The sequence below is a fragment of the Arachis stenosperma genome, chromosome 10 (genome assembly GCF_014773155.1).
Source record: "Arachis stenosperma cultivar V10309 chromosome 10, arast.V10309.gnm1.PFL2, whole genome shotgun sequence".
Classification (NCBI taxonomy): domain Eukaryota; kingdom Viridiplantae; phylum Streptophyta; class Magnoliopsida; order Fabales; family Fabaceae; genus Arachis; species Arachis stenosperma.
The window spans coordinates 76,569,943-76,582,452 of record NC_080386.1 but is presented as its reverse complement, the minus strand read 5'-3'; the positions used below and the strand labels follow the sequence as shown (position 1 = coordinate 76,582,452).

Genomic DNA, 12,510 nt, shown 5'->3' with positions numbered 1-12,510 from the left:
AAGTTGTGAATAAATGGAGGGTGTGGATTGATGGATTGGTTGCCTTATGGATGGTTGGGGTTATGTGTGGATAAAGGACAAGGATCACCAACTTTATGATGGAGATTGCTCGGTCTTTAAGGTGTCTCATTTTTCTAATGTTGCATAGCAACATTTTCCAATGTATTCCCTTTTTAGAACAAGTGTGTAGTTATCTTCATGAAGTGTCTGAACCTCCCCCATTTAATTGTCCAATCAATCCCCATCAATGCTCCTTTTCTTTTCCCTTTAAAGACAAAATAAAAAAGGTGAGAAAAGATATCAAAACGACAACATGAACTTTACGGCTAGAATTAAAAAAAATAATGAGAAAAGATTAAATTGTTTATTCATGAATTCCAACTAACTAACTAACTATTCGTGGGTCCTTATATGCATATTGGTGGCACCATGGGGTGACACCAAACTTAGTTTGGAGCACTGTGATGAAAAGTTCTGTTCAAAGCTTCCAAGACTAGCACGCTCTTGGTTGCATTCATGCTTTCTTGGCATGCTTTGAACACCAAACTTGTTCTTCACTGTATACTGCACAATAAGGATTCCACCAAGAGTTTGTCAAGTTTGGGTTTGAATTCATAAATATTGACTTATTTACTATCTTCTAAAAGCATATAGAACATGGGTTGCCTCCCATGAAGCGCTTCTTTAGCGTTACTAGCTTGACGTTTCTCCTTCATCAGGGTGGTTGGTAACGCTTGAAGTCCTCCCCTCTTGCTGTGGACTTGTATCCATTTGTTGTATCAATGATCTCTACATGTTCCAGGGAGAGAATTCTGTTGATTGTGAAGACTTTAGGTAACTGAGATGGTACAGTAGGGAGATTAGGGGGGATATCTGGAAAGTAAGCTGAGATCACTCTATCTCTTGGAGAGAAGTCTTCCGTAGGGATCTTTTTGTTCCTCCACTTCCTTGGTACCTTCTTCCTTGTGTCCTTTGATATTGTCTTGCTCTTGATGACTTCTTTTTCTAAGGGATTTGTGATGTTGTCTTCACATGCCTCTAGAGGTTTAGGTTCTTCTAACTTTTCCTTGAGTTGTGGTAGTTGCTGTTTCCCTTGTTTATCAACCAAAGGAGTCTCCAGATAGGTTGGGTGTGCTTCAGTGCTTGCTTCCTCTCCTTCAGCATCTCATCATGATCTTTACATGGTTCCTTGTGCTCTTGGTCTACTTCTTGTGAGAGTTTGAAGACATTAAAGCTGAGTCGTTCATCATGGATCCTCAATATTAGCTCCCCTTTCTCCACATCTATGAGTGCTCTGGCCGTAGCTAGGAAGGGTCTTCCCAATATGATTGGGTGAGTGTGATTCTCTTCCATGTCCAGGATGACAAAGTCTGTTGGGAGAAAGTATTTCCCAACCTTTAGTAACACATTTTCCACCACTCCTATTGCTTGCTTTTGAGTATTGTCAGCCAGTCTGATGACCACATCTGTGGGCATTATCTCATTGATCTGCAGCCTCTTCGCCAGGGATAGGGGCAGTAAGTTGATGCTTGCCCCTAAATCACAGAGTGCTTTATCAAACATTGTTTCCTCTATGGCACAAGTGATGTGAAAACTCCCTGGGTCTCTTCTTTTTGCAGGCAATTCAGGTTGAATAAGGGCACTACATTCCTTGTTTAACACTATAGTTTGGCCTCCTTTGAGTGAGCTTTTCCTGGGAAGAAGTTCCTTTATGTACTTGATGAATGCAGGCATTTGTTGTATGGCCTTGATGAATGGTATGTTCACATGCAGAGATGCAAACAAGTCTAGGAACCTTGAGTATATTCTCTTCCCCACAGCACCATTGAGCAGTTGGGGAAATGGTGCATAGAGCTTCAGCAACTCTTGTTGTGAGATTTCTGGTTCTTGGTGATCTCTATCCTCCTCCTCTGTTGAGTTGTTTTCAGGCTGTTGGGAGAGGTTGCTTTGCTCGTCTTCATCCTCTTGATCACTTGTAGTGACCATTTTGCAATCTTCCCATCTTACTTTCTTTGCTTCTCCTCTTGGGTTTTTCTCCGTGTCACTTGGGAAGCCATTAGTAGGTTTGGGAATCTTCTCCGCTAAGCATCCCACTTGGAATTCCAGCTTCTTGATGGTCTCTCCTTGGTTCTTAATGTTGGCTCGCACCTCTTCTTTGAACACCTTGTCTTCTTGAATCTCTTGGCATATTCCTTCAAGTAAGGTTTCAAGCTTAGAGAGTCTGTCATCAATTGATGGTAAATTGGGATTAGAGGTGGAAGGATGAGAGGTGTTATTGTGGGGGTGTTGATATGTCCTCTGTGTGAATTGTTGATGAGCTGCATTGTTGTTGGAGTTGTAACGTCTCTGGTCTTGGCTTTGCTCTTGCTGATTCCCCCACCCAAAGTTTTGGTGGTTCCTCTATCCAGAGTTGTATGTCTTGGAGTATGGATCATGGTTCTGTCTAGGTGAATTCCCAATGTAGTTGGCTTGCTCAAGGTCCTCTTCTTCAACTTCTTCTTGGGTTGTTGATGAGGTGGTGATTGCTGCCACGTGGTTCCTCTCCATCTTCTTGGTGAGGTCAGCTAACTGCTTGGTAATGAGCTTGTTCTGAGCCAGCAGAGCATCTACATTGTTTAGCTCCATTACTCCCTTAGTGTTCCCTCTTTCGGAAGCATAGAAGTAGTCATTCTCAGCTACAGTTTCAATGACATCTATGGCTTCTTCAATGGTCTTCTTCTTGTTCAAGGATCCTCCAGAGGAATGATCTACTGCCTTCTTTGATTCATATGACAAGCCTTCATAGAAGATATGCAACTGCACCCATTCATTAATCATATTTGGTGGACACCTTCTTGTTAGGTCTTTGAACCTTTCCCAAGCTTCATAAAGTATCTCCCCTTATTCACTACCTCTTCCCAATTTGTCAGGCTTTCTTTTGGGAAGGATTCGAGCCATTTGAATGCCTTGTTCCTGAGTGAGAAAGGGAACAAGAGCAGCCTATAGACATCCTGGTGGACTCTATTGGACTTCACTGTGTCACAAATCCTCAAGAAGATGGTTAAGTGTTGATTCGGATCTTCTTGAGCACTTCCTCCAAATGAGCAATTATTCTGCACAAGAGTGATGAACTGAGGTTTTAGCTCGAAATTGTTGACATGTATGGTGGGCTTCTGAATGCTGCTCCCACAGTTGCCTGGGTTGGGATTGATATAAGAGCTTAACACTCTTCTATCCTCCCCAACATGATTTGCTCTACCTCCTCCCCCATGGTTATTAGCCTCTTCTTCATGTTGGTTTTCTACGTTGCCTTCCATGTTTAGTTCAAAGTGTTCCTCCTCCTCTTCAGCACCGATTGCACGTTTCCCTCTTGCTTCCCTTCTTAATCTAAGGAGGGTCCTTTTTGGTTCAGAATCGAAGAAAGTTGAAGCCCCGCTTCTTCTCCCTGTCATACAACCAACAAGTACAAGCAAGTAAAAATATGTGCAGATAGTATTGTTGTCAGAATTAGTGTTAGTTGTGAGTGATGCAATATATCAAACAGTTAGTAGGTTAGCAAACTGAATTGTAAATAACAAAGAAAAACGAAAGAATAGAGGGGGAAGGGAAGAAGTTAACTAAGACAGAAAGTAAATTACTCAAACAGAAAATTAAATCAAAACAAAAATGCTCAATCTAGTAATCTTCCAATCTAATCATTGTTGATGCACAATCAATCCCCGGCAACGGCGCCATAAACTTGATGCAGGTGGAAATTGTCTCTCAACAAATTTCCTTCGGCAAGTGTACCGAATTTGTCGTCAAGTAAAAACTCACAATAGAGTGAGGTCGAATCCCACAGGGATTGATTGATCAAGCAACTTTAATTAGAAGATTGTTCTAGTTGAGCTAATTCAGAATTTGGGTTGAGAGTTGCAGAAAATAAAATGCGGGAATGTAAATGACGGAAAAGTAAATGCTAGAATTAAAGAACTGGAAGTAAATGACTGAAATTAAATTGCAGAATTGTAAATGGGAATGGGGTGTTTGCTCATGAAAATAAACGCAGAAATTAAACAGAATGGGTGAGATCAGAATTGGGGAGTTCATTGGGCACAGGAGATGTTGCAATTCTCCGGATCAAGTTCATTTTCATCTCTTCCTCAATCAATGCACTCATTGATCTCCTTGGCAATCTTAATTGATTGAATTACAATTTCTTGCAATTCAATCTCTCAAATCTTGATCAATAGCCAATTCCTTGGTCAATTGCTCATGAGAAGAGATGAAGTGTGGTCACTGATAATACCACATGCATTTCCCAAATCAAGTTTTGAGAGGATTATAGTCACATATCCATCCAAACCCAATTTGGTCCAGCATGAGAAAGCATTTCTAGCTTGATCTCTTCATTCCTCTTTCAAGGTTCAGAAGGGATCCAAGTTTGAATAGTTTCTTTTCCAAGAAGACTACCCAATGGGATGAAGATCGAAAGCTTTCAAGTAAAATCAAGAGAAAAGATAGAAGAAGAATGAAGAAAACTAGTATTGATCCATCAAATTACAATAGAGCTCCCTACCCAATGAAATGGGTTTAGTTGTTCATAGCTCTAAAAAATGAAAACAAAGATGGAGAATACACTCTGAACTAGAAGAGCAGAGAAAGTAAAAAAAATAGAGAGTAATGCTTCCCCCCCCCCCACTTTCAGAACTCTGTCCCCACTCTCTTAAATAATTCAAAGCTACTCCTATATATACTACTCTTCTATTCTTCTAGTTGAATCTTCAAGTCTTGGGCCTTTGGATCTTCAGTTTGGAGCAGTTCTCTTCTTCACTTGGGCTTGGTTTTACTTGCAGAGAGAAAGTGTGAAGTGGGCAGAGACTTTAGCTCAGGACGTTAGAGGTGTTAACATTCAGTGAGAAAAATGGGTTCAAAAACGTTAGTGTCATTCAACATTTTCACTAACGTTTCTTACCCAAGTAAAGGCCACGTTAACCTCAACGTTAGTGGCACAAACGTTGCCACTAACGTTGCCTCTTTGTCCTTCGCACACGTTATTGGGACTCAACTTTCCCAATAACGTTGAGAGCCTCCCCCTTTCCCACGTTAGAGTCCACGTTAACTTAGTTAACGTGGCTCTTTTAACGTACGCGTGCCAATCTTCGAGAACGTTAGTGACACTCAACATTGTCACTAACGTTCCAATATGCCCTTATCTCACGTTAGAGTCCACGTTAACTAGGTTAACGTGGCTTCTAACGTGGCCTTGCAAACCATTTCCAACGTTAGTGACAATGTGGAGTGTCACTAACGTTGGCTCATCCTTCACTCATCGCCGTTAGCTTCCACGTTAACTAAGTTAACGTAGAAGTTAACGTGGCTCCTTGGTGTTTTGTGGTTGCTTTCAACATTAGTGACAATGTTAGGTGTCACTAACGTTGTCGACCATTCTTGCTTCTCACGTTAGCTCCCACGTTAACCAAGTTAACGTGGTACATTGCACCTTAGGCCAACGTTAGTGACAATGTTGAATGTCACTAACATTGGCTTCCTTCCCCTTGTTAACGTTAGAGGCCACGTTAACCAAGTTAACGTGGACTCTAACGTGGCTGATGACAAGTCATCATATACCCATTTTTCAAGCTAATTTCACTTGTTTTGTTAGCATTTATGCACTTTCTTGCATCCTAAGTAAGTGATTTGGAGTGAAAATGCATAACTTCTTTAAATCAAGCAACCACCATGAAATTAATGTTAAATCATGAGGTTTGAGCTAATTTTGATTGAATTTTAATTGATTTATAAGCCTCTTGAATTTAGTGATACTTTGAGTGGTTGTTTGGTTTATTATAGGTGAAGAAAAGAAAAGAAAATGAAAAGCGTGGCCTAAGAAGCGTAACACAAGAAAAGGAAAGCGTGGCCAAAGAGGAGAGAAGCGTGCCGCAACTAATGGGGGAAGCAACATTGCCCTCCACAAGGGCACACTGCCCTCTAAGAGGGCAACATGAGGTGACCAAGCAAAGGAAGGCAATTCTGCCCTGCCCACTCCAAAGGCAGAGCACAAAATGTGCCTTGGAACCAAGAGAAAGCAAATTCTGCCCTGCCCTTGTGGAGAGCAGAATCGGGCACCTCAAGGAAAGAAATCAAGGAAAAAAGGTCACACATGCATGCTACAAGGTTCGAACAAGGAACCATGAGGAAGCTAAGCACTAAGGTCCACTACCGTGCCAAGAAACCAAGAAAATAATTAGCGTGTTTGCTTCCTTCGTGATCCGAACTCGGGCGTGCAATATGGCAACTCTGCCCTGCCCTTGGCGCGGGCAGGGCAGCATTTGAATTGGCACGATCTTGGCGCCCCATTCCTCAATCTGGCGCACCAATTTCCTTCCCTGGCAGCACCAAGCGCGCGCGCTCCCATCCCTGGCGCACCAAACCGTTCCTGCCCTGCCCTTGGCGCGGGCAGGGCAGCGTTTTGCGTCCCTGGCGCACCAATCTTCCTTCTGGCGCACCAATTTCCTCCTCTGGCAGCACCAACGCGCGCACCAACTCAACTCTGGCGCATCAACTTTTCTGCCCTGCCCTTGGCGCAGGCAGGGCAGCATCTTGCCGCACCAGGACGTGCCAGACGCGCACCACGCAGCACCAACTTGCACCAAGGCCGCACCAAGCTTGTGCACCATGCATCAATTTTCTGCCCTGCCCTCCACAAGGGCAGGGTAGCCTCCTGGGAGTGACTTTTTGGGCCAAAATTCAAATTAAAAATTCATTTGAATTCATTTCTTCACCAACTCAAAAGCCCATCCAAATCCCAAAATCCAAGAATAGAAAGTGTATAAATAGGAGTTAGTTTGATTGAATTAGAAACTTTACTTTGAGCTTTGAATTTTTGCTTTTACCTTGGCTTTTGAATTTCAATTTCTTTGAGCTTTCTTGAGAGACTTGTCCGAGCACTAAGAGGATCAAGGGAGAATTGATTGATCTCCTTCCTCATTCTCACTTGGGCAATTCTACTCTTCTGTTTTCTGAGTATTGGGTGTGTGAAATTGGGGAAATTCTGTCCCAATTCCCATTCAAGCTCTTTGCACTTTGTTTCTGCATAATTGAATTCCAATTCTGTTCTTCCATTGCTTCATCTTTAATTTTCGTCAATTGCTTAGATAATTCAGATCTAGGAAGGAAATTGGGTTTTAGGCTCCGCTACCTAAGCCCTTGGGATCCTGAGATCACAATTCATTTTGGGTTCTTCTGTGAACCTTTGCTGCATTTTATTTTGTCTCTGTTTGAATGCTAATTGTTTCTGATTTAAATTCTGCTCAATCAATTGATTCAATTTACTTCTTCTTTGTTTAGATCTTGCAATCCCATTCCTCAATTCCCTTTTATATTCAAGCCATTTATCTTTCTTGCCATTTAAGTTACTGCAATTTAAGTTTCTTGCACTTTAAGTTTCAGTCATTTACTTTCTTGCTCTTTAAGATTCTGCAACTTTACAATTCTGTTCTTCAATTTACTGCACTTTTCCCTTCCCCCTTTACATTTACTGTCATTTAATTCTTGTTAAACACAAATCACTCAACCAAAACTTGATTCGCTTGACTAAATCACCCACTAAACTAAAATTGCTCAATCCTTCAATCCCTGTGGGATCGACCTCACTCATGTGAGTTATTATTACTTGATGCGACCCGGTACACTTGCCGGTGAGTTTTGTGTTGGATCGTTTTCCACACATCAAGTTTTTGGCGCCGTTGCCGGGGATTGAAATAGATTGACAATGATTAAGTAAAGTGGAGGTCTAGATTAAGCATTTTTCTTTTCTGTTATTCTAATTCTCACTAACACACTAACTGTTTGAATTTTTGCTTAAACTAACTAAACCTTCATTCTAGCTATAGATTGAAGTTCCATAGTATTTCTGGGTTTGTGTGTTTATTGTTGTGTGTTTGTATGTCAGGTATAGGAAGATCCTCTACTATCCACTCTGAAATTGATCAAAGGACTCTTCGGAGAATAAGAAGAGCTGAAAGAGGGAAGAATATTGTTGGAGAAGAAGAAGAATCTGAGGAGGAATTCCAAGATATGGAAGGAGATACCAATCAACCAGGAGGAGGAGCCAACAATAACCAACAGAGAAGAGTCTTGGCTTTATACACATTTGCAAATTCCAAGCATTGTGGGAGTAGCATTCTTCCTCCCAATGTCAATGCAAACAATTTTGAACTCAAGCCACAACTCATCACTCTGGTTCAAAACAATTGTTCTTTTGGAGGAGGGCCTTTGGAGGATCCAAATCAACATCTGTCTACCTTTTTAAGAATCTGTGACACAGTGAAGACAAATGGTGTACCTCCTGATAGCTACAAGCTGCTACTCTTCCCATTCTCTCTCAGAGATAAAGCCACTCAATGGTTAGAGACCTTTCCAAAAGAAAGCATCAACACTTGGGATGACTTGGTGAGCAAGTTTCTTGCCAAATTTTACCCCCCTCAAAGAGTCCTAAGGTTGAAAACAGAGGTTCAAACATTCACTCAATTGGAGGCCGAGAGCTTATATGAAGCATGGGAAAGATATAAGGCTCTATTGAGGAAGTGTCCACCAGAGATGTTCACTGAGTGGGACAAGTTGCAAAACTTCTATGAGGGACTCACTCTTAAAGCTCAAGAAGCTCTTGATCACTCTGCCGGAGGCTCTCTACAACTCATGAAGACCACAGAGAAAGCTCAAAACCTCATTGATATGGTGGCCAACAACCAATATTTCTTTGCTCATCAAAGACAACGCCAACCATCACAGAGAAGAGGAGTCATGGAGTTGGAAGGAGTTGATTCAATCTTAGCTCAAAACAAGATGATGCAGCAACAGATTCAACAACAATTTGAGCAAATGGCTAAGAGAATTGATGGCTTGCAAGTGGCAGCAGTGAGTACCACAAGCCAACCTCCAACCACTTGGGTGCAAAATGAAGAAACTCAAGAGGAGCAACAACAAGAGCAAGTCCAATACATGCACAACCAAAATCCTGGAACAAATGAAGTCTATGGTGATACCTACAATCTATCTTGGAAGAACCATCCCAACCTCAGATGAGGAGACAACCATAATCAAAACCAACAACCATGGCAAAGAAACACAAGCCAAAACAATTGGAAGAACACAAACCATAACCCCCAGCCAAACACTAACCAAAACTCATACAGAAAACCACAAAACAACTACCCAAATTCTAGCCAATACCCACCTAATAGCCACCCAACTAACCAAAACACTTATCTTCATCCATCAACACCCCAAAATTAAACCATCTCCTAAGACTCACAGAGAATCACCAATCTAGAGCTACTCATGGAGAAACTAATGAAGAGCCAAGAATTGACAACCAAGAATCAAGAAGCCTCCATGAAGAACCTAGAAAGGCAGATTGGACAAATCTCTAAGAAGATCTCTGTTGAGAAGCCATCAAGTTCACTACCTAGTGATACCATTCCCAACCCAAAGGAAGAATGCAAGGTGGTGCAACTAAGAAGTGGAAGAGTGTTAACAGATGGGAGCCAAGGAGCAACAAAGAAGCTTCTGGAGAATGACACTGAGCCAATAAAGAAGGATGAAACCATTAACAAGGATACAATAACCAAGAGTGCTCAAGAAAAGCTCACAGAGGAAGACAACCAGCCACAGACTCTGAAGAAAGGAAAACCAATCATGGAAGAATCAATTCCAAAACAGCATCAAGTGGTGAAGAGCTCAATACCACCACTGCCTTACCCACAAAGATTTCACAAGGAAACAAAGGATCAGCACTTCCACAAATTTCTTGAGACTTTCAAGAAGTTGGAGATCAACATACCTTTGGCAGAGGCTTTGGAGCAAATGCCCCTGTATGCCAAGTTCTTAAAGGAGCTCATCAACAAGAAAAGAGATTGGAATGAGAAGGAAACGGTAATGCTCAGTGAGGAATGCAGTGCACTCATTAAAAAGGGACTCCCTCCCAAACTTGAGGACCCTGGAGGTTTCTTCTTACCATGCACTATTGGGAACTTATTCATTAACAAAGGGATGTGCGATCTAGGAGCAAGCATAAATCTAATCCCATATTCTTTAGTGAAAAAGCTTGGCATAGAAGAGGTGAAACCAACAGAGATGACTTTGGAATTGGTGGATCAATCAATAGTCTATCCTAAGAGGCTGATTGAGAACCTTTTAGTTAAGGTTGGCAAGTTCATCTATCCGGCAGACTTTGTGATCCTGGATTCTTCAGAAAATGGAAATGACTCCATAATACTTGGTCGACCATTTTTGGCCACTGCTAGAGCCATTGTGGACATAGAGCAAGGAGAGTTAACCCTTAGGATGCATGAGGAGAGCATCATCTTGAAAGTCTTCCCAAAATCACAAAGGGATGAAGAAACAAGCAAAATGAGTGATGGTCTCCTTCCAAAGCAATCAACTGAAAAGGAAGCAGGGGTAATCAGCAAAAAGGAAGGCATCACAACTCAAGTAACTGCCAAGAAAGGAAGATTAACAAGCAAGAAAAAGATGAAGAACAAGAAAAAGGCTCACAAAGGGTGGAAGAACAAGAAAATCCCAACTGAAGGATTCTCTAAGGGTGATAAGGTGCAATTAGTATACCAATAGCAGGGAGCAGAAGATTATTACACTGTCAACCAAATACTTTCTCTTGAGCATATGGAAATTGAGCATCAAAGCACACAGAGAAAGCTAACAGTGAGAGGTGACAAGCTGAGACATCACCAACATCAACCACCTTAAAGGGAGGTTAATGTCAAGCTAATGACAATAAAAGAGCGCTTCATGGGAGGCAACCCATGGTTTAAGATTTCTGTTTTCTCTTATTTAATAAGCTATGATCCCTCTGAATATGATCTTGACTTTTCATGCCTGGTAAATGCATATATCATTTTGAAGCACATGGCAAACTTCTAAGTTTGGTGTACCTTAAGGTACACCCACGTTCATTGTTCAAAAAAGAGGATTGTCTTTTAGAACATATGCATAATTCTTTTAATGAAGCATATGACCAAACACTAAGTTTGGTGTCTGCATGTGCAACAATGTTCAGAGGATTATTTTCCAATAATGAACTCAAAACCATACAGACAAGGGATCATACATCAATATTTTTTTTAAAATACATCAATTGTGAGATTGGTTTGCAATTGCTAAGCCATCCCCTAAATAAAGGATAAGTTTGGTGTTCACCAACTTTTAACATCTTTAATTAAGGGGCATAATTGACCAAAAAAATTTTATTTTAAATAATAATAAACAAAACAAAATAATTCTTTTCCTATTAAATACGAATTAATTGCCAACGGCCATATTAATGATCTAAGGCTAGCTATCTTGATTCTTGCAGGAGAAAAAGATTAAGACAAAACTCAAGGAAGGGCCACGGCTAGGAGGAGCTATGTGAGGGAGGTCACATGTGCCTAGGAGAACGTGCTCATGGGGAACAAAATTTGCATGCATGCAACATTGGACACCGAAGTACATGCAGCCAATGGGAGGAGGATCCTCGTCAAGCCTCAACCATGCATGCAGACCGTCCATTCCATGAGTCCTTGAGATGACCAACTCAATCTCAGCCCTTCATGAAAACTAACGGTTCCTTCTTCATTCATTCATTGTGGTTTTGTTGAAAAGCTTGGAAACATGGCCTATAAATAGCCGTTGCACCAACACGGCATACACATTCCCATTCAAGCCACTTTCATATGAAACTACACTCTATTCCACTTCCAAAACCAACATAATTCCCTTGTCTCACACATCAAAACCGAACCAAAGTTCACCCCAAACACAACACATTTTTCTTCTACTCTCACTTCTTCCTTCTTTTCACTTTAATCTCAATGGCCTCATCAAGCTCACAAAGAAGGCCGGGAAAAGAGCCTATGATAACCGAACCTCCAACCTTTGATGCAACCAAATTTAGATCCCAATTCCATGAAGGGAGATATCATAGGTTCATGAAGGCAAAGAATGTCATCTATGAGAAAGGCCTTGATTTGAGGGAAGGAGAATACCCCATCATGAAGCAAATTACAAGAGAAAGAAGGTGGGAACTCTTTTGTGCTCCTCTGACTGACATCAGTGCAGTAATGATTAGGGAGTTCTATGCAAATGCTGCCAAAGAAAACAAAAATAGTGCTCCCTACACAAGTTATGTCAGAGGGGTTGAAGTGAGTTTTAGCCCTGCTGCTATCACAAGAGCTCTCAAGTTGAGAACCATAACCTATCCAGAGCTGAGTTATGAGGCTAGATTGCAACGGGAAAATAATCCTGATGAGATCCTGCAAGGGATATGCATGGAAAATACAGATTGGGAAAGAGATTCAAAGGGGATTCCAAGTCACATAAGGAGGGTAAATCTGACTCCAGTGGCTAAAGGATGGTTTGAAATAGTGAGGAGATCTATTCTTCCTACTGGAAATGCCTCTTGGGTCACAATCAAACGAGCTCTCTTGACACACTGCATCTTGCATGGGGGTGAGATCAATATTGCACAGCTCATAGCCGACAGCATTCAAGAAA

General features: G+C 41.4%; 1 protein-coding gene across 1 annotated transcript; it reads right to left on the bottom strand.

Annotated features, from left to right (window-relative positions):
• Positions 1–1,056: 1,056 nt before the first annotated feature.
• LOC130957245 (uncharacterized) lies at positions 1,057–1,986 on the bottom strand. Its single transcript, XM_057884115.1, has one exon. The coding sequence runs from the start codon at positions 1,984–1,986 to the stop codon at positions 1,057–1,059; it is 930 nt and encodes a 309-aa protein (XP_057740098.1).
• Between the last annotated feature and the right edge of the window lie 10,524 nt (positions 1,987–12,510).